General features: G+C 39.4%; 1 protein-coding gene across 7 annotated transcripts in view; it reads left to right on the forward strand.

Annotated features, from left to right (window-relative positions):
• Positions 1–20,157, forward strand: part of LOC117678297 (uncharacterized) — a 33,913-nt gene that overhangs the window by 12,451 nt on the left and 1,305 nt on the right. For all 7 annotated transcript variants that reach the window (XM_087872627.1, XM_087872625.1, XM_087872626.1 and 4 more), the window contains 6 exons: positions 3,530–3,682; positions 8,610–8,697; positions 10,922–11,093; positions 13,392–13,554; positions 14,313–14,483; positions 15,440–15,524. In XM_087872627.1, coding sequence (XP_087728753.1) covers positions 3,530–3,682; positions 8,610–8,697; positions 10,922–11,093; positions 13,392–13,554; positions 14,313–14,483; positions 15,440–15,524 — 832 coding nt within the window. The remainder of the gene's footprint in view (positions 1–3,529; positions 3,683–8,609; positions 8,698–10,921; positions 11,094–13,391; positions 13,555–14,312; positions 14,484–15,439; positions 15,525–20,157) is intronic.

The following is a 20,157-nucleotide window of genomic DNA, read 5'->3' on the forward strand; positions in this document are numbered from 1 at the left end:
GTTTCATTTCAGTCTTCTTACAACTCTTTCCTATCAACAGGGAAAACAAACTCTGATTGATGTCTCTAATATGTGGTAGGTAGGGTTAGGATAACTCTACCTACCACAGGGTTATCTTTCCAGATAGGTAAATGAAACATCTGGAAGCAAACATCTTGATTACTTTGAATGTGGTGCTGGTGTAAATTGTTGTGTATACCATGGACAGCCAGAACAACCAACAGAGAGACACTGAATAGATTACATCACTAAAAGCCGAAATCACAAGACTATGTCTGATTTTCTTTGGCCATGTCATGCTTGCAAATTCATTGGAGAAGTCAATGATGTTAGGAATAGTTAATGGAACAAGAAGAAGAGGCAAGCAAAAAAACATGCTGGCTTGATGCATCAAAACTGATGCAAAGATGAATATCCAACAACTGAAAGAAGCTGTGTTTGACTGGGTAACATGAAGAGCACTTGCCTATAAAGTTGCCAAGAGTAAGACAAAACTAAATGGTTAAAACAACAACAGTGAAACCTTTGCAAGCAAACAGCCGAGCTCAGAGGGAACCAATTTCAACCCAGAATATTCTCTTCTATTGCTAATATTATAAAATATGTGGCTATTTAGAATCAATGTTTTGGATGAAACTGTTCACCTATTCAGCTTCCTTAGTGGCTAATTACATCTTGTTAATATTTAACAATTTGGTGCCAGATGGTAATGCACCACATGGTGAATGGTATTCTTATTTGACCAGGTATGTGGAATGACACATGCCTTTTTGTCTTGGTACCAGGTACGAACAATTTGCCGTCCCTTTTGAATTATTGAGATTGACGTGGCTCTTTCTTAGAATTAGGTCAAAGGCAGGGCAGTTTCCTTTTGTATACATAAGCATTCCTTGTGTTCTTTGCCTTTGGATGAAGCTACTGACGTTTTGCATGCTCTGTAATAGTACAGTGATCTGGTACACAATTACGTTTTATTGCCCCAATGAAAAATTGTTGTATAATTCTTAATCTCAAATGACTGAATAAAAATGGCTTAGAAAATGGCTTAGAAAGTTGATAGAAAATCCTAACTATAGTCTTACACTGTTTATTTATTCTAGCTTGAATGGAAAGTACCATAGTTTGAAAGTACCATTATTTTATGGGAAGTACATAACTTCCCATAAAATAAGCCATTCTAGCACATTAGGAGGCAGTGGAGCCATGAAAAGAAGTGGCAGGAAATAGAGAGATCCAGTTGACTTGATAACATGGTTTTCTATTGTACTTGAACCAAGATATTTCTGATGTATTTCTCACTTGTTATACCAACTGTTAGCAATGTCTGCCTAAGCAAGGAATGTTCAGTTATATTAGCTTATTCTTGGTTTATCTTTCAGAAAACTATAATATGATTTAACTTTACAACTAGGAAACAAATAGTAATAACAAGCTACAGAAAAGTTGACTGGGCTTTTAAGATTCAATTAATTGCTGAACTATACACTTTGTGGCTGGGTTCCCAAATCACATGAAGCCATAATATAGTGTACGCAATTTTGGCTTAATGTGCTGTACAACCTTAGCTGTTGTGATTTATAAACTATGTTTTATGGCTTCTATGAGTAATTTAGGGTTAATTTAGCATAACTATAGTATATAACTATAGTATTTTGTTACAGACGGCATTTAATTTCATTGTACCATGTGCAATGACAATAAAGTAAAAGTAAAGTATAAACCATAATATACTATATGATGGTATACAACCATACTATAAACAACTATACTTTAGCCCACCTGTAGCAGACTCTCAGAAGTCAAAATAAATGTTTTTTTACTTTAGTACTGTGCAATATAGGTTGAAAACGTTCCTTACAAAGGCTGCAACAAACTGACGCCTTACTGTCAAAGGCTGATGAATAAGAAGGTTATGGTTAGAGAAAGAAACTTAAGACCTGCCCTAATTGATCAGGTTGTGGTTAGTTTGTACTTTCAGACTTGCATGTTTCAGATAATGTAGCCATACAACAAAGTAGAACTAGCTCGTCTGGTCATGTTTTCTGTCTGGTTTATCTAGGAGAGCTGACATCAATATTGCAAATCTGAAAGTACAGGTCTCCTACAGTCACTTTTAACAACCTGATCAATTAGGGTGGCTCCTTCTTAAGTTTCTTTTTCTGATATTAAGAAACTGGGGGGCGCTGTTGTGGTCTGCCAGCAGCTTGCGGAGCTGGCAGTGGAGTCAGACAGCAATGAGGCTGAGGAAGAACATGGGCCAGTCCTGGAGGCTGGGGGAAGGCCTGGACGAGGACTCTGCATCAGAGGCAGAGATGGGGCCAGGGCCATCGGGGAGTGATGTGCGGACTTCGGAGCCTCCAGAGGCTGACAGTAGAGAGGCAAAGGAACAGGAGGAGCTTGTTCCTAGTGCACGTATGAGAAGAGCTGCCAGAAGGCAGGAGCAGATAAAGCAGAGAGGACGACTCGGGAGTAGGGCCAAGAGATTATTGGCCCCTCCCATAAGGCTTAAAAGACCAGCAACGGCTCTTGGCCTCTTTGCTGGAAAACAATGTTGAGAGAATTGCCTCTTGTTTCACTGTATTCATTTTTTGTCGGCGTCTTCTGCTTCTGAACTTTTGCCAAGAAAAGCCTTTGGCAGTTTGCCTAATTATCCCAAGGTCGATGATAAACTGAGGAATGGTGTTTTGAAGAATTTGCTTTAATTTAGTTTGGACTATGCTGAGAATGAGTTAATTCTCAGCTGTTCTAATAAAGTCTGTTTGTTTTCGAACTCTTTGTATTTAATACTAACTACTTGGGCCTGGGTCACAACAGGCACCTCCCTCTCTTGGCTGACCTTCCATAGGCAGTTTCTCTTTCCTTCTTCCTCAAAGTCATCCCCACATCGCATTACAGACAGAAGTGGGATTCACTTACCTTCCCTACCGGTTCGCAAATGTGAGTGCTTGCACGCTTGCTTCGCTTGCATGTGCCTCCTCTGCGCATGTGCACGGCCTTGCTTGTGCATTACGTCAGGGTGGGTGGGCGGAGCCTTGTGCATTTGCCACTACTGGTTCACCAGAACTGGTTGAAACATATTTCTGGTTATAGAGCGCCTAAACAAGCTATCTCTTACACTGCTTCTCTTCATAGCCCACAGTATCCATAAAAAAAATTATCTGAAAATTTACAAGTAATCCCCAACTTAAAATCAGCTGTTTAGTGACCAAAGTTACGTCAAACCACAGAAAAGAAAAACATGATCATGATTCAAAGTTCCAATGCCCCGCCCCTCCATGTTCAGGTAACCACATTTTGGGCACTCAGCAACTAGCCTGAATTTACAGCTATTTATAGCATCCTGTGATTGTGTGACCATGATTGATGACATCTTTTGCCGCAAACCGGCATTTACTTCCAGTTTCTACTCTCCATGTCTATGTAATTGAAAGGTGCCAAAGAAACATTATGAAAAGACGTTATTCAGAAATGCTCTTGACATATAGCACTATTCTTTTGATTTTGTAATGTAGAGCCTTTCTTCCTCCAGGAGTTAGCAAAATCTGGCAAAAGAGGTTTTTACGAAGGCCATGTGGCTAAAGCAATTGTGGATGTTATTCAGAATAATGGTGGAGTAATGGATTTAGAAGATCTGAAAAGTCATGTCACTGAAGAAGTTGAACCTATTGTCACAAATTACAAGGTATGCCAGACTTTTAAAAAATGGTATGGAAAGATATAACCACATGGATGTTTATATGATTCTTCATAGGGTTTTCTCAGGTTTAAGAAGTAATTTGGTTTGATTTCTAAACATGGAGGAAGTTATTCTTAGCCTATCTGAACCATCCCATAAAGTCTTGCAATATTCGATTGTGCAGCTTTCCAACATGTATTATGCTATTCTAAGGAATCCATACAAAATGGCACGTGGTCACAATGCAGTGGAAGTTAAATGCCATACAAGGCTAAAAAGATGTGGAAAGGTATAGTGAGTGATGCTGATGTGAACTAGATTTAGTGAGGTTTTGTTTCCTTTTATCTTCTGCCTTTAACTTTTTAGTTTATTATTTTTGATCCCTTTCCATGTTTTGCATGATGAATGGATGCATGGTACTGTCCAGAAAAAATGAGAGATTTGAGGGTCTGCCACAAAAAAGAGGGGGGAAGCTTATTTTTCAAAGCACCAGAAGGCAAGACAAGAACCAAAGGATAGAAACTAACCAAGGAGAGGAGCAACCTAAAACTAAGGAGAAATTTCCTGACAGTTAGAACAATCCACCAGTGGAACTGCTTGCCTTCTGAGGTTGTGGGTACTCCATAACTGGAGGCTTTTAAGAAGAGACAGAATAGCAGGGGTGGGCTCCTGGGGGTTCGGCAGGGTTCGGGCGATCCTCTAGCGATCCTTCAGCGAACCCCCAAATGCCACCCCTGGCTGGCCATGCTTGACCCGCCCCTCCCCTCCCAGGAGTCTCCATGCGGCCCGTTCATCATTCCAGGTAAGTGCAGGAACTGTGCAGAGGGTCTGGGAGGGAAAAAAACAGGCCTACTGGAGGTTCTGGAAGTCCAGAAAGGGGCTTGTTTCTGGCCTCCGGAGGGCCTCCCAACCCTGGGGGAAGCAGTTTTCACCCTCCTGGAGTTTTGAGGAAAGCTTTCGGAGCCTGGGGAGGGCGAAAAGCGCCCCCCCACCATGGTGCAGGCCCACCCAGCAACGGGGCAGCAAAGCTGTTGCTAAAGGATCTGAAGCCCACCCCTGCAGAATAGCCATTTGCCTGAAATGGAATAGGGTCTCCTGCTTGAATAGGGGGGTTGGATATGAAGACCTCCAAAGTCCTTTTCAACTCTGATAATGTTCTTTGTTCAAAGTGGACATTTAAGAAATGCTGTAGTAGTAAAATGTACCATCAGCTGTGGAATAGTGGTAAGCTGACAAATCATTGTCACTTTTAACACATAGTGGCATCTTTTTCATGAAAGATAAAGATTTTTTGTATATATGTTTATTTGTCTGTCCATTTGTGTCTATTCCATTACAGATAGCCCTCATTTAGCTACTGCCACATTTAATGAACATTCGCAGTTATGATAGCGATGAAATTGTGACATTGTGATTAGTCCTCATGTGTATGACCTTTGCAGCTCTGTACAGCAAAGGAAAGCTGAAGTAAAGTCATTAAAAATGTGATGGTTCATGCGACTGCTTCACATAACAACGTAATTCCTTGTCCCAATTATCACTAAATAGGAGTACTTGTGTTTTTGTTATTAATTGCTAAAGATTCAACTCAAAATTTAGTAAAATGCTTACATTAAATGGCACCTAACTTTAGAAACTGGATGTAGACTAAAACCTAAAATGTGAAGATCAGGAGGCTGTTCTGTGTGGTGATTCCCTTTTAGTGTTACTTCCACCTTAGAACTTTCCACAAACAAGAATATTTGACTCAATCTGTTTTTCTCTACACTTCAAAGGAGTTATTTCCAGTCATGTAGCCAAGTCTAGAAGGAAAAGGAATTTTCCTTGCCAGGTCATTCTTGGGTCTTCACTCCTGCCTTTGTTCTGTAACCTCTTTTGGTATTCTTCCCCTTAGCACTATTAATAAATCTTTGGCAAAGATCCATACCCTGAATACAGATCTTGCAAATTAAATTCAGCTTTGATAGTTTTCCCTGCAAAAGAGAAATAAAAGATTGGAGTTCAAAACTTTTGGTGAAGAGTCTCTTGCAGCTGATATAGATGGAGTCATATAAAACAAGTGTCCCTCAAAACTAGCTCCAGCGTTTATGTACAATTTTATGCCTCTCTTTGAAATTTTAAACTAAATGCATATTGCCATGCTTGCATTGCTGTCTTAAAGGAGACTTGGTAATTTAAATTTAATCTCCCCCAGGGAAGGACACAGGGTACTGTGCAATAACACGATAAAATATAAAAACAGTATATAAAAACTAAACATTTAGAAGGATTGAAGGATGATTAAAGATGGTTAAAATTAGTTAAAAGATGAAGGGAGGAGGGTTCTTAAGGCACCATCAGCCCCATGGCTGCATGCTGTTCTGGGCATCCCCAGCAATACAGCTCCTGCATCAGGATTCCTTCTTCAAACTTCAAATGCTTTAACATGTAGACTAGACAGGAAACACAACCAGATAAACTAATTCTACTTTATTGTAAAGCTACATGAACAGAATTTTGCAAGTCTAAAAGTACAGTTCTCCTGCTTTCACTTTTATAGTCGGGCAGCTTAGGGAGGATTCCTTTTGAGCTTCTTATTCTACCCACTATGTAACTGTGGGCTGTGCTGTCTCTTATCTGTTCCCTAGACAGCATCTCTTTGACCCATCTCTCAAGGTCTTTATCACACACCATTACAATCCCTTACAGAAGAGTCTGGTCTTGACTGCTTCCAAAACATCAAGGAATGATCTGGAGGCAAGATGTTCTATAAGAAAAGGAAAACATGGTGATATACTTCGAATTGTTGTTATATAATTCATAAGTATATCTCACTGAGCTTTGTAATAACTATATTATGAAACCAAACAATATATATATATATAATTTATACAGCTGCCCATCTTACTCAAATGACTTCAACATCTTATAAGGATTATAAAGGTAAAGGTTCCCCTCATACATATGTGCTAGTCGTTCCCAACTCTAAGCTGCATTTCAAAGCTGAAAAACCAGCACTATCCGAAGACGTCTCTGTGGTCATGTGGCCGGCATAACTAAATGCCAAAGGCGCATGGAACACTGTTACCTTTCCATCAAAGGTGGTCCCTATTTTTCTACTTGCATTTTTTACATGCTTTCGAACTGCTAGGTTGGCAGAAGCTGGGACAAGTAACGGGAGTTCACCCCGTTACGTGGCACCAGGGATTCGAACTGCTGAACTGCCAACCTTTCGATCAACAAGCTCAGCATCTTAGCATCTGAGCCACTGCATCCCTTTATAAGGATTAAACATACATAAAAACCCACAACGTTAAACCCCAAACAACCAAGGATATTTGTAATTCAGGAATGAACTGTGGAATCCTTGGTACTCATTGAGCTGGGTTATTTGTTTGAAAATGTTTTATTATCCAACTAGATTACATCATCAGTGCAAGGGCCAAGAAATCCACCCAAGGATAAACAATAATCACATTTAGAGCTCCCTCATCAACCACAGACTTCATTCTTAACCGTTTTAAATTTCCAGCATTTCCTTTTTTAAACATCCCTAAAGTTTCCAGTAAACATAGTTGAATTAGTTTTTTCTTAAAATCGTAAGATACTCTTAGCTTTTGATTTATTGATATGGATACATAATTTATAATATATAATAGAATTATATAATTCATAATACAAAATTCATAATGACAAATTTCATATAGAATAGGACCCATATGATGATATTTGTTACAAAGTTATTCTTCATTAAATGAAAGGTGAGGTAAGTGATAATTTGGAGAACTGAATCAAATAAAAGAGATGTAGCCAACATTTTAAAATTTCAGAGCGCTCCATATTACAGAAGGAAAGTGAAGGCAGTTTCTCAGTGATTTGGCAAGTGTATAAATCTTATTATTCAGTTCTTGCTCATGGATATCAAATAACCTGCTAGCAGTTCAGAATGTAACAGCTGTCTGGCTACTCAGTATAGTATAAGAAACAATGACATCAAAAAACTCACATAAGAAAAAGGAATGCTTATATACTGTGTTTCCCCCCAAATAAGACCCAACCAGAAAATAAGCCCTAGCATGATTTTTCAGGAAGCTCATAATATAAGCCCTACCCCTAAAATAAGCCCCAGTTAAAATCATCAGCCAGTCGGACGCATTTAGTACCGTATTTCCCCGAAAATACGAGTTAACAAAAAATAAGCCCTAATGCGTCTTTTGGAGCAAAACTTAATATGAGACCCAATCTTATTTTTGGGGAAACATGGGTAATTAATTGTTAGTAAAAGTGTGCCAGGTTCTTCAATTATGCCAAATGTTTTAAAAACCAGGTGTAGTATTACATCTATTAGTCATGTTAGAACCACAAAAACATTAAAGAACCATAGGTTTAAAAGAGGTTCAAACAATTGTAGGTTAATGAAAAATGTGTTATTAATAGCTGTACCTTATTCCCAAACCCTCTGTATTTTAAAATAATTGACTGTTTTTAAAATCTATCTTCCTAAAAGTTGTCAGAATCTACTAGAAAGATGTACTTCATTGTTAACTCTGTGTGTGTGTGTGTGTGTGTGTGTGTGTGTATATAGGATCTTCAGAAATGTTTTTAAAAATATGTGGAAAATATTTAAAAATATTTAAGGATGATTGTTATGAGCAAGTATTTAATTGACACGAGCATATAATCTATTCAGGAATTTAAATACATGCTACATCAATGCATGCACTGTTGCTTAAAAATTAATGATATTTATTTGATGTTATTTGCATCATATATTGCATGTGTGTATTTTTATATTTTTCTTAATAAGAATAAGTAATAATACATGTTAAAGTGTTAGTATTTCATTAGTTGAAAAATAAGTAAAGATTTTCATTTAGAACAGTATCAGAAAATTTTTCTTTATTTGGTTGATGGTCAGTATTAAATGTTTTAAATAGGGTCAATTATTTTTTAGGGCATGAATATTTGGGAAATTCCTCCAAATGGGCAAGGAATCACAACTTTATTAGCCCTGAATATTTTAGAAAATTTCAATGTGAAAGGTATGGTCAGCTTCTAATTTGTACATATCTGTTGTTTCTAAGAAAAAAAAATCCAGATGTTACTATTCTAGGAAAAGAAGAGAAAACAACACATTTTTGTCAAACGGTTTATATTGAATGAACAACCATTGAGAATGAGACTTATTTAAGAGACATTTATAGGACTATGCAAAAGATTGACAAAACTTGCCATGTCAGCAAGTCTAAAAACTATTAGCTTAAAGCAGGGGCATGCGGCTCTTTGGACCCTCTGCTGTGGCTCCCTGTCAGGTGATCCCATCACTGGCTGGCCCCACCCCTCGCCTTCCCCTCCCAGTCACTCCTTACCTGGCCTGAGAAGGTAAGGGCGACAGTGGGGGATAGAGAAACGGCCAGGGCAGAGATATAGGGAGAGAGAGATACGGAGAGAGAGGGAGAGGGAGGGAGGAAGGGAGGGGAGAGAGAGATGTCAAATGGATTTTGTGGTGTTTTTAAACAACTGGTTCTCTGTCCTAATGACCGGCTGGGTAGGCATGGCTGGGGGGGTGTCATGTGACTGGTAGAAGAGAGTGACATCGCATTGGCCACGCCCACCCAGATTTTGTGGCTCCTGGTGTTTTCTTTTCTGTGGGAAACGGGTCCAAATGTTTCTTTGAGTATTTAAGTTTGCAGACCCCTGGCTTAAAGTAATAGAAATCACACATTATTAGAGACTAATAATGGGAAACTGGAGGGAAAAATTGAGAAAACTGTAATGGCAAATTTCTTCTGTGATGTATCCGAATTAACAAGTTTAAAATATCCATTTAGTTTCCCAGATTTACTCAATTTGAGGGTAACTTCATTTATATAAATCACAATATTGTTCATTCAAACATAGAAACTCATAGACATATCAATTAATACAGGAGGCAATTATTCTTTTTAGAAAGAATAATGTTTTGTTTTGTTTTTATATTATAAAAATTCCTAATCATGTAACAATATATGTAAAATTACTCCCATTGTAATTTAGATCCCAATCTAATTGTAGCGATATATGTAAAATTACTTCCGTAAGGAAAACAAAAAATGATCATATGTAATATAGTGTATAGTGTTACCCGCCTAATGCACACCTTCCAACTCTCCAGGAAGTTCAGGGCGCAATTCTAATCTAACCCCCTATTATGATGATCCAGATGATGATAAGATAAATTACAGTTCTAAAATGTTGCTTGTGAAGAATATGTTGGTGAGGCCACTGGTGAATTTTCCTAAGACTATAAGGAATACTTGTCAAATCACAGATTTAGGCCCTTCTAGCCTGAAGTATTGGCTTTTTAAAGTATATTAGTGGCTTTGGAAAAAGCATTAGTGTAGTGAATCATTTATTTAAAACGCGCCAAATGCCATCTTGAAAATCCTGTCTTTCTTGGAGATTAGCTTTTATGGACTGATTTTATGATTTTATGAATATTTTAATCTCATATTTTGTAAGCCAGATGGAATGAGAAGAGCAGATGGCACATACATTTTTGATAACAAATGCCAAAGTACAAAGACAAGTAGATGGAACAAGGAGGAAAATCCACGAGAATCAACAATAAAGGAGAAATATTAGGTTGACCTTGGAAGAGAATGGAGCAGAAAAAGAATGGCACTTTTGTCCTGCGTTGTCCCTATATAGGTCTGTTTTGATTTCTTAGAGAAATATTTTTCCAAAATCAGGAACTCTATGTTATGATAGTAGGGCCAAAAGAAGGAGAGGACCTGGGGCAAACATGAAACTGAATTTATTTTTAAATTTAATTTAAATTAATTACATATACTTAATATGATTACTTTTCATTAAACCTATAATCTTCCCTTCTGTCAATTGGAAAAAACTAGTGACAATTTCTGAAGATGCTCTCATGACGATGGGGCACATCCAATGCTGTCAGGCAACATCATCATTAAATTTATATGTTGCCCAGCTCCTAACAACTCTGGGTGGTTTACAAAATCATGAAAAACATTTTTAAAGCAAAAAGCAAAGCAAAACAAAAAATAATAAAGATAGCAGAGACAGAAATCATAAACAGGAACAAAGAAAAAGAAGAAAAGAGGATTCAGTCATGCTAACCCAATGCCTGGGGAAAGAGCAACCTCTGGTGTAGAAAACAATGTATGAATCAATTCACTGTTTTTCATCACATACCTCTATGTATATGAAGGATTTTATGACTTGCAAACAATAATTTGTGTTGGCTTCTTACTGCAGATCTGGACCATAATTCTACTCATTACTTGCACATTTTAATTGAAGCATTCAAGCTGAGCTTTGCTGATACTTTTTGGTTTTGTGCTGATCCGGAAAAAGGAACAGTGCCTACAGCACAGCTCCTTTCTAAATCTTATGCCAGAGACCGCTCACATTTAATCAATTTACACAAGTAAGATGTCCTTCTGTTTGCTTTTATAAGTGCCACTACTTATTAATTACTTACTAAATATCAAACAATACCTCAGTGTTAAATATTATTGGCTTCAGCTTTCTTTTAAAATAAGACATTAATATTTGCCAGCTGTTCCAGTTGCTTGGTTATATTGGTATTGATGTTTTTCTCCAAACTGCATGAGCTGCTTTCAAAACAACTTTGCTTCATAAATAATTTTAGATAGATTGGGAATATCTACACTTGGAAAACCAGAGAATAATTCTTCATAGGGAAATAATTCTTCATATAGGTTGCAGAATTGGAATGGGGAACTCGGGTTAAGGTCCACCCTCAGAAACTGAACCATACTGGGGAATTTTGGGTGAGTCATTCTGGCTCTATCTAACCCCACAGGATTATTTTGTAGAAAAATAAGAAGGCATTCCTAATCTAATCTAATCTAATCTAATCTAATCTAATCTAATCTAATCTAATCTAATCTAATCATCATCCTACAGTAGTCCTTGCTGAACAACCAGAATTGGGACTGACATTCCTCACTAAACAATATGGTCACTTGTGACTTGTGATTTTACTTCTTCATAGACTTTACTTGTTGGAAGCTGACTGTGAAGATCACAAATGGTGATCAGATGCCTATAGGATGCTGTGACTGTCTGAAGCAGCCACTGGTTATGAAACGTCCAAATCTTGGTCTTGTGTCTGAGGGGCACTGTCCTAAGTGTGAGGACGCAGTTATAAAGTTTCTTTTTAAGTGCTACTGTAATTTTGAATGGTCAATAAACAGGACAGTCCTTAAGCAGAGACAACCTGTATACCCATGATACTTCTACATTGCTTAATATATCAAATACAAAGTTTATTTTTTATCAGGCATAGTTTTATAGGAAAACTAGATGAAATGTGTGATGAAGTGAGGTATATTCATCTAGATTGGGCAGAGGAGAGGACAAAGAGGAATGTGAAGAAGTAAGCGTGCTTTATTAGTACACACAATTTAAAGAATAATAAGATACAACAGACTACTCTCTTAATGGAAACTGCTCAGGTTCAAGCCAACCCCTCTCTCTAAGTTAAAAAGCCCTCTACTCCATTCATCCTCATTTTTTCTTTTCCAGTTCACCTTGTAGGGTTTTGTCTCTGTCTCCCCAACCACCCTGTAAACTACTGCAATTGACATTGTACAGCACTGAATGTGTTCTCTTTGGATTTAGTGTGGAGGGCTTGGCCCCTTAAGTTGCCAGTTTTCAGAATGCACTTTTTAAACATCTGAAAGCTTCTAGATTTTCCCCAAGGTTTAAATTCCTAACCTTTATTTCTGAGAAGTCATATGATGGGTAAATGGATTTGATATTCACTGCTTGAGTATGTTGTGGAAGATTGTTGCCTAACAAAATATATCCAGAGAACACTTTGTCAAAATAAGGAAAAAGTAAATGTGCATTTCTGTATTAGAATCATATTTTGTTAAAAAGTGCTCAGCTTTGGAAATTTAAATGTAAGGAATTTTGTCAAGTGTTGTGTTTGCCATTATGCTGGAATATTTTCAAATTGGCCATAATAGCAGAACACATCCTGAAAATCCCAAAGATCCATCTGTTAAAAATATCAGTACTGTGTACTTTAGATAAAATGTTTGCTTACTCTAATTTACATTTGGGATTAACCTTTCAGTGGAAAAGTTAATCCCAAACGTAAAACAATCCAGTTGTTACCTGTTCATAGGAGGTCATTTGATTATTTCCTTTGTAACTTTGCTTCAACTTTCTACAATACACATTGCAGTAAATAAATTGTTGAAAGTTTTCTTGATTGACTACTTTAATTGAAAAAGAAAATGCTCTATAACCCTAATCCAAAACATGTTCTACATGTTTTGGATTCCCACACCAGTTGTCTGCAAATATTAAATAATACAGGAAGTGCATTATGCCTCCATGTTTTTTTTAATAGCCCCAAAATAGGAAAATAAAAGTTGGACGAAAAATCCTGTTCTCATCTTCTCTTGTAGTCATAGCAGTGCTATTTACATCACTGTAAATAGAGTGAGAGTGAAATAAAACAATTGAAAAAATATATTACCATATTGATTTACAAATATTTTTGTGGACTTTGGCTGCAAGAAATACATAGAAATAGATCCCTGCCCATAGATATACAAGGAAATAAACAATTTCCTCAAATAAGTAAATTGAGAAATATTGCTGCAACCAAATTTCAGCCCTCATCACTTTGTAAATACTACAAACAATACCTATGTTTTAAGTTTTCTGTTTTCTTTCTTGTCACCAGAGCAACTGCCCAATATAGGTGTGGAAATCCCTTCCTGGTGGGCAATGACACCGTTTATTTTAGCGTGGTGGATGCTGAAGGCAATGCCTGCTCCTTCATTAACAGCCTGTATAAAGGATTTGGTGCAGGGCTGGTGCCAGATGGCTGTGGATTTACTTTGCAAGTAAAAAAGTATTTTTTAGCATTAGGAATATGTGCTTGATGAAATTATTGTTTATTATTTTTTCAGTGTGGTGTGTTGCTAATTCATATCGGGATTGGCTTGAAATTGTTCCTAATTCAAGTGTAGCTATTTCAAATTCTTGTGTCTCTTTTTAAAAATGAAAGCTAGTTGGCTACCCAGCAAACCTCGCAGATTTAGCTTCATCCGTACGTACAAGAGTTCCTTCTCTATTTAAAGCTTTCCTTCTCTATTTAAAATTTCTCTTACCCACTGAAATCTTTTCAAAAACTGTGTTGAAATATTATCCCAGATCACTTAAAGATCATGTAATCAGGAATATTTTCGTCTTCATTTTAATGATGTCTATTTTATATAAATATTTTTATTATTAACGGCCAATGGGCTGCTACTTTTTTGCAGTTTTGCTTTGTTTTTTTTATTATTATTACCTGTATCGATAATAAGAGAATATTTGTAGCTCACAGTTGAACTGTGGAGTCTTTGGTGCTCTCTGAGCTTGGTTGTTTTCTTCTAGATGTTTCATTACCCAAACTGGGCAACATCATCAGTGCACTGATTATGTTATCTAGTTTGGTAATGTTTGCAAGAAAATTAGCAAGCTCAGAGAGTATCAAGGACCCCACAGTTCAATGTTGAATTACAAATGTTCTCTTCTAGCAATACTGCAGATAACTAGGATTCAACTCCATGGATTTCTTTATCTGTCTATGACTTTTAGTGCACTGATTTATCTCTAGAACAGAGGAGCCGGTTTTTCACTACAGCATGATCATCCAAATTGCCTGGGCCCTCAGAAGCGGCCCTATCATACAATTATACCAGCTTTGGCCACTGCAGCCAATACTGGAGAACTTTTGTGCTGCTTTGGTGTTATGGGAGGATTCATGCAACCACAAGGTCAGGTGCAAGTAAGTACAGTATCTGTCCCTCCTGGGTATAATGTATTAGTTGCCAGAAAATCGTTTGCCCTTCAAAGCTTACATGATTGAATACAGTTTATGTTTTTCAGCAAATTTGGGGAAAATTTCATGGGCATTCTCACAAAATGAGCCTGAGTGGCATAGGAGGCTAATGCCTCCTACTAAGGCAGCATTTAACATACAGCTGCCTGCAATTACTGCGAGTTCAATTCTCACCAGGCTCAAGGTCGACTCAGCCTTTCATCCTTTCTAAGGTGGGTAAAATGAGGACCCGGTTTGTGGGGGCAATAAGCTGACTTTGTATAAAATATACAAAAGTCTGAAGGCTATTGCTTAACGCATTGTAAGCCACCCTGAGTCTCTGGAGAAGGGCAGCATATAAAAATTAAAAAAAAAAAAACTGCTATGAAGTCAAGGTCAGGCACAAAACAGCAAAATTGGTACATGGGTGGTGACTACTTCTCACCATCATAACTTCTCCGAAATAGTTTCTTCTAACTCCACTCCCATTTCCATCTTACCTTTTTCATTGGAAAGCAAGCATACTCCCCCCCCCAAAAAAGTTGTAGGTGCCTATTCTTTTCATTTGATTAATAATCATTTACCAGAGACTTTTATGAAATATGGGTTTGTTTGTTTAATGTTTGTTTGTTTGAGATTGGGATTCTATCATGTAACATCTGGCTTTTGATTTATTTTTTTAATTAAAAGTATGTAAAAAAATTAAATCAGTCTATATTTCACCGGATCTAACGTTTAGGCAGGATATACTATGCCTGAAATAAGCATCAAATTACCTTGATAGTGATTTTGTGAACATAGCCAAAATATAAAGAAAAAAAAATATTTTTATGCAACAATATTGTCTAGATAGTGGTATTTTATGAATAAATTATTCCCTCATAATAATCCAGGTTTGCATTTCTCTCTATATGTTCCTACAGGTACTACTAAATATGTTTGAATTTGGAAAGAATCCACAAGAGGCTTTGGATGCCTCTCGTTTTTATATAGAGTATAGCAAACGAGGTAAGAATATAAAATGGAATTTATGTTCCCTCTATCTGAATAAGCAGGAAGAAATCCAAAGTAATTGTCAGAGCCTCATTATATTGATATAGTGCTATAGATGCCAAGAAAATCTTGCTGATTAAGATTGAATAGGTCAAGTTTGGATAGCAGTAAGTATTCTACTATAATTAAATTCAGTGATGGATTCATTTTCTCCCAGTAGTAATGGAATAAAACCCATAGAGTTTGCTGTATGTTGAAATCAGTACTATGGTACTTCATACCCTATGTTGCATTTGGTTTCTTTTTATTATTTTGTTTTTCCTTTTGGTTTATTTCATTTGCCTGATTTTGTTTTGCTGATACTCTTGGGCAAATGACTGCAGTAAATGTAGCTCTCATAGAAAAACAGGCTTATAAGAAATGGCAAATGGAAACCTGTGATTTCTGCTGTCCACCTCCACCCACCCTCAAATAGATTTTCTCTGATGATGCGTTTTAGTCCCTTTATGCTACTTCCAAAGAACCAATTTGGTGCAGGGGTTAAGGCATCAGGCTAGAAACTGGGAGATCATGAGCTCTAAACCCACTTTAGGCACAAGGCCAGCTGCAGGGCTTTGGGCCAGTCACCCTCTTTCAGCCCTAGGAAGGAGGCAATGGCAAACCACTTCCAAAATCTGTCTAGGCTCTTTGTCTAGGCTCTGACTATAGCCAAAAAAGAAGAACCCATCCTGAAGGCACAGTAGCACATATATGTATGTATATAAGTGTGTGTATACTATATACATAGTGATGTGCAGGGGTGGGTTCCTCCCGGTTCGGCCCGGTTCGGACGAGCCAGTAGTGGTGACGATATGACATCACCGAACCGGTTCTCTTTGTCCGGGAGCTGGGCTCTCCCGCCCGCCCCCGTGTTATTCCTACCTTTTATTTCTTCTTTTTTAGCCCAGCTGATAGTGCAGCAGAGTGGATTGCCGCACCTTAGCTGGGCAGATTCCTAACGCGCTTGCACGGAGCGCAAGTTTGGCGCGCATGTGAGCGAAGCGCGCCAATCTTAAAGTCAATCAGCAAGGGCTGGAAGACGTTTCCTTAGATCTCCACCAAACTCATTGTTGGAGTGTCAGCGATCTAACATCTTCCAGCTCACAATCGACTTTTAAGAGTGGCGAGAAGCCGACAGCAAAAGAAGCAGCAGCGGAGGTGACAGGAGTGTGTGTGTCCCTCCCTCTGCGGTCCTCTCCTGGGTGACAGCCGTGGCTTCGCTACCACCTCTTTATCTCAGAGGGGCAGTGCCTGCCTCCAAGTCCTTGCAGAAGGACACACACACACATACCCGTCGCCTCCGCTGCTGCTTCTTTTGATCGTGAAGAGTTGGAAGATGTTTCCTTAGATCCCTGCCAAACTCATTGTTGGAGCGAAAGGTGGCAGCCATGAGCTGTGCTTTCCTCCAAGTCTCATCCGAAAAGCTCTGTGCAGAGAGAAGCAACTGTTTCCCTCTGCTGCCCACAGCGCTGGGGAAAGCACGGCTCATGGCTGCTAAATTTCAGTGTGATGCACCAAACACTTTCCCATAAAGAGCAACGAAGGAGAGAAACAGCTGCTGACCTGGAGAACACGTGGACTGGAGCAGCTCTGTGTGCTCTCCACTGGCTGTTTCTTCCCCTTCGCTAGTGCAGCACAGTGAAATGAAGCAACCATGAGCTGTGCTTTCCTCCAAGTCAAATCCAGAAAGATCTGGCTGGGAGGGGTGCCAGCTCGGGGCAGCAGGCTCAGTTGCAGTCCAGATGAGCCGAGGAATTTGGGGAGCCTCCCATGTGTTGCACCCCCCTCCCAGCCTTCGCCCATGCCTCCGGGCCTCCATCATCTCCCGAAGCTGCCGCCATTGGAGCCGCGACAGGGACGGGGGCAGCCCAGTAAGCTGGGTGCCCAAAAACGGCATGGAGGCATGGGCAAAGGCTGGGATGGGTGTGCAACACGTGGGAGGCTCCCCGCAGTTCCTCTATTCATCTGGGCTGCAGTTGAGGCCGCTGCCCTGAGCTGGCGGAAGCCATGCAGGGCGTGGCTAGGAGCATGCTAATCTTGCCCACCCCAAGTGCTGGATTCTGCAGTTGCCATTGCCCCTGGCCTGTCCGGCTTGCCCGGCTGGCTCCACACTCATGCGGGCTAGCTCGGCAACAACAATGCCAAAAAGTTCTCTGTTCAGCCAGCAAGAAAGAAGCTGCTTCATGCTTTCCCTCCATGCCCTTCCCGGCAGAAAAGCCATGGCTAGTGGGCCCCGGGAACAGGGTCACTGTCTTGACTGGGGGCCTGGGTGCGTCCTCAGTGAACCTGCCCCTCAGGTCCAGAGGGAAGCCTTTCTCCTGCACGCTCATCTCGCGGACAGGACCCAGCCGGCAGGAATGGGATGCTCTGGCTGCAACCTCGGGGAAGGCCTGTCAGAGGTGAGAAGGGGTGCTTTTCGGCCAGGAAGGGCAATGGAGGGGAAGCTGAGATGACCACTGCCACCCCACCATGTCCCGACCTGGATATGGGGCCGGAGTGTCAAAAAAAAAGTGTCAAAAAGTCCCAAAAATGTTCGCCACCGTTTTGGTGGGTGTGGCTTGGGGGAGGTTCATGTGACTAGTGCATGAGTGATGTCAAGTTGGCCACGCCCACCCAGTCATGACACCACCCGCCACCTAGCCACACCCACAGAACCAGTTGTAAAAAAATTTAGAACCCACCACTGGTGATGTGCTTGTAAATATATAAGAACTAGCTTAGGTGGCTCCATTGGCATCACTGTGCTGAACCACTAGCCATTGAACAGATTATCGGCACACTAGGCATAGTAGCTTAACTCTGTCTTAACTGGCTAACAGTTTTTCAAACAATTTACCAATCACTTCTTATGGAACCAGTACAAGCTAGTTCCAGCACACCTTCCTTTCTTGGTCTATATATATATGTGTTCATTTATTTTTCTACATATGGGAACATAATTTTAAGATGTCACAAAATGTACATCTTGTATTTATCTTAGTGGAAGGCAAAATGAAACAAGGTTTACTTAGAAACAGGTTTCCAGAGTCCTTTGTGCAAGCATTAACAGCTAATTGCACAGGACTGTCTGATAAAACAGCCTTTCTTAACCTGGTGGCCTTGGGGATGTTGACTTTCTTGATCCTTTGTTGATGATAGGTTTGTGAAGGGTACTTGAAAGCATATCTTTTTACCCAACAGCTTATTCAGAACCAACCTGGACAAAGATCTCTGTTGATGAATTGCATTATTAGTAGGAAGTTCCCCTGCAACTTCCTGCCTTCCCCTACCTTCCTCATGGGCTATCATCTGCAACACAGTAGGACCCATCTAGCAACAGAAACTCACCACATGGCATCTGGGAAGATTACATCAGCCAGCAAGGCTAGCTAAAAACCCCACCCTCTGGGAGTCTGACAACCAATCAGGATACTCTTCCTGTGCCCCAGAAAGTTCAAAGCTCAGAGAGGGCATAAAACCAAGGCACACTCAGCATCTTGACCTTTTTTCTGCTCAGGATCTCAAACCATGTGATCCTGTCCACCATTAAACCATCATTCCAAGCAGTCTCCATGTTTCCAGTGCCCCCTCCCTCTCTCTCTCTCCCTCTCTCTCTCTCTCTCTTTCTCTCTCTCTCTCTCTCTTTCTCTCTCTCTCTCTCTCTGTGTGTGTGTGTGTCTGTATTCCTTTAAGTCAGTCTTAACTCCTGGCAACTGTTTGGGGCGCAAGATTTTCAGAAGTGGTTTGCCATTGCTTTCTTCATAGGGCTGAAAGTGAGAAAGTGGCCCAGCTGTCTTTGTGGCTAAAATGGGATTAGAATTCATGGTATCCTGGTTTTTTTAGTCTGGTGCCTTAATCATTATATCGAAACAGGTCTCAGAATTGAATATATATTCCAGTTTAATGAATTAAATGCAGTGAATATTATTTTGGTGTATTTCATCATGTTTTCCTGATGCCACATTAAACATAACAGTTCAGCATTATAGAGGCTACATCCAATATGTTTAAAGTCTGGTATGTGTAGTTGTGTACACATTGTAGTCACAGATTGTGTACAAAATTGCCAATTAATACTAAATAAAGACGCTACATAAAATGAGCGTTCTTGCCCACCTAGGAGTTGAAATGCATACAAATGCAAGTAGATTAATAGGTACCACATTTGTGGGAAGGTACCACGTTTGTGGGAAGGTGCTCTTTTGGCATTTAGCCATGCTGGCCACATGATCATGGAAAATGCCTTCAGACAACGCTGGCTACTTCTGCTAAAAAACGAAGATGAGCACTGCTCCCTAGAGTTAGACATGACTGGACAGGTAAACTTTTATCTCATGCCTCCAGAAGTGATACCTTGTTTTCCTCTCAGTTGTAAAGAGGATGCAGGGTATGCAGGATGATTGCTTCTTAGTTGCAGAGTTACAGCTGTCATTCAATCATTTTAAAGGAGTTGCTCTAAAAGTGTTTCCAATTCAGACTCCCTTCCCTATTCCTGGGTCGATGAGTGAGAATATTTTATTTTCCTTTTGTGGGATCATGCTTAAGTGCTGAAAATAATATTTTAACTTTGGGGTCAGGTGGCATTTGTAAAATAGTTGGACATTTGTTCAATACTTCAAATCTGCAAATA

This window comes from Pantherophis guttatus, chromosome 6 (assembly GCF_059756535.1).
Source record: "Pantherophis guttatus breed Tessera chromosome 6, ASM5975653v1, whole genome shotgun sequence".
NCBI classification, from domain to species: Eukaryota; Metazoa; Chordata; class Lepidosauria; order Squamata; family Colubridae; genus Pantherophis; species Pantherophis guttatus.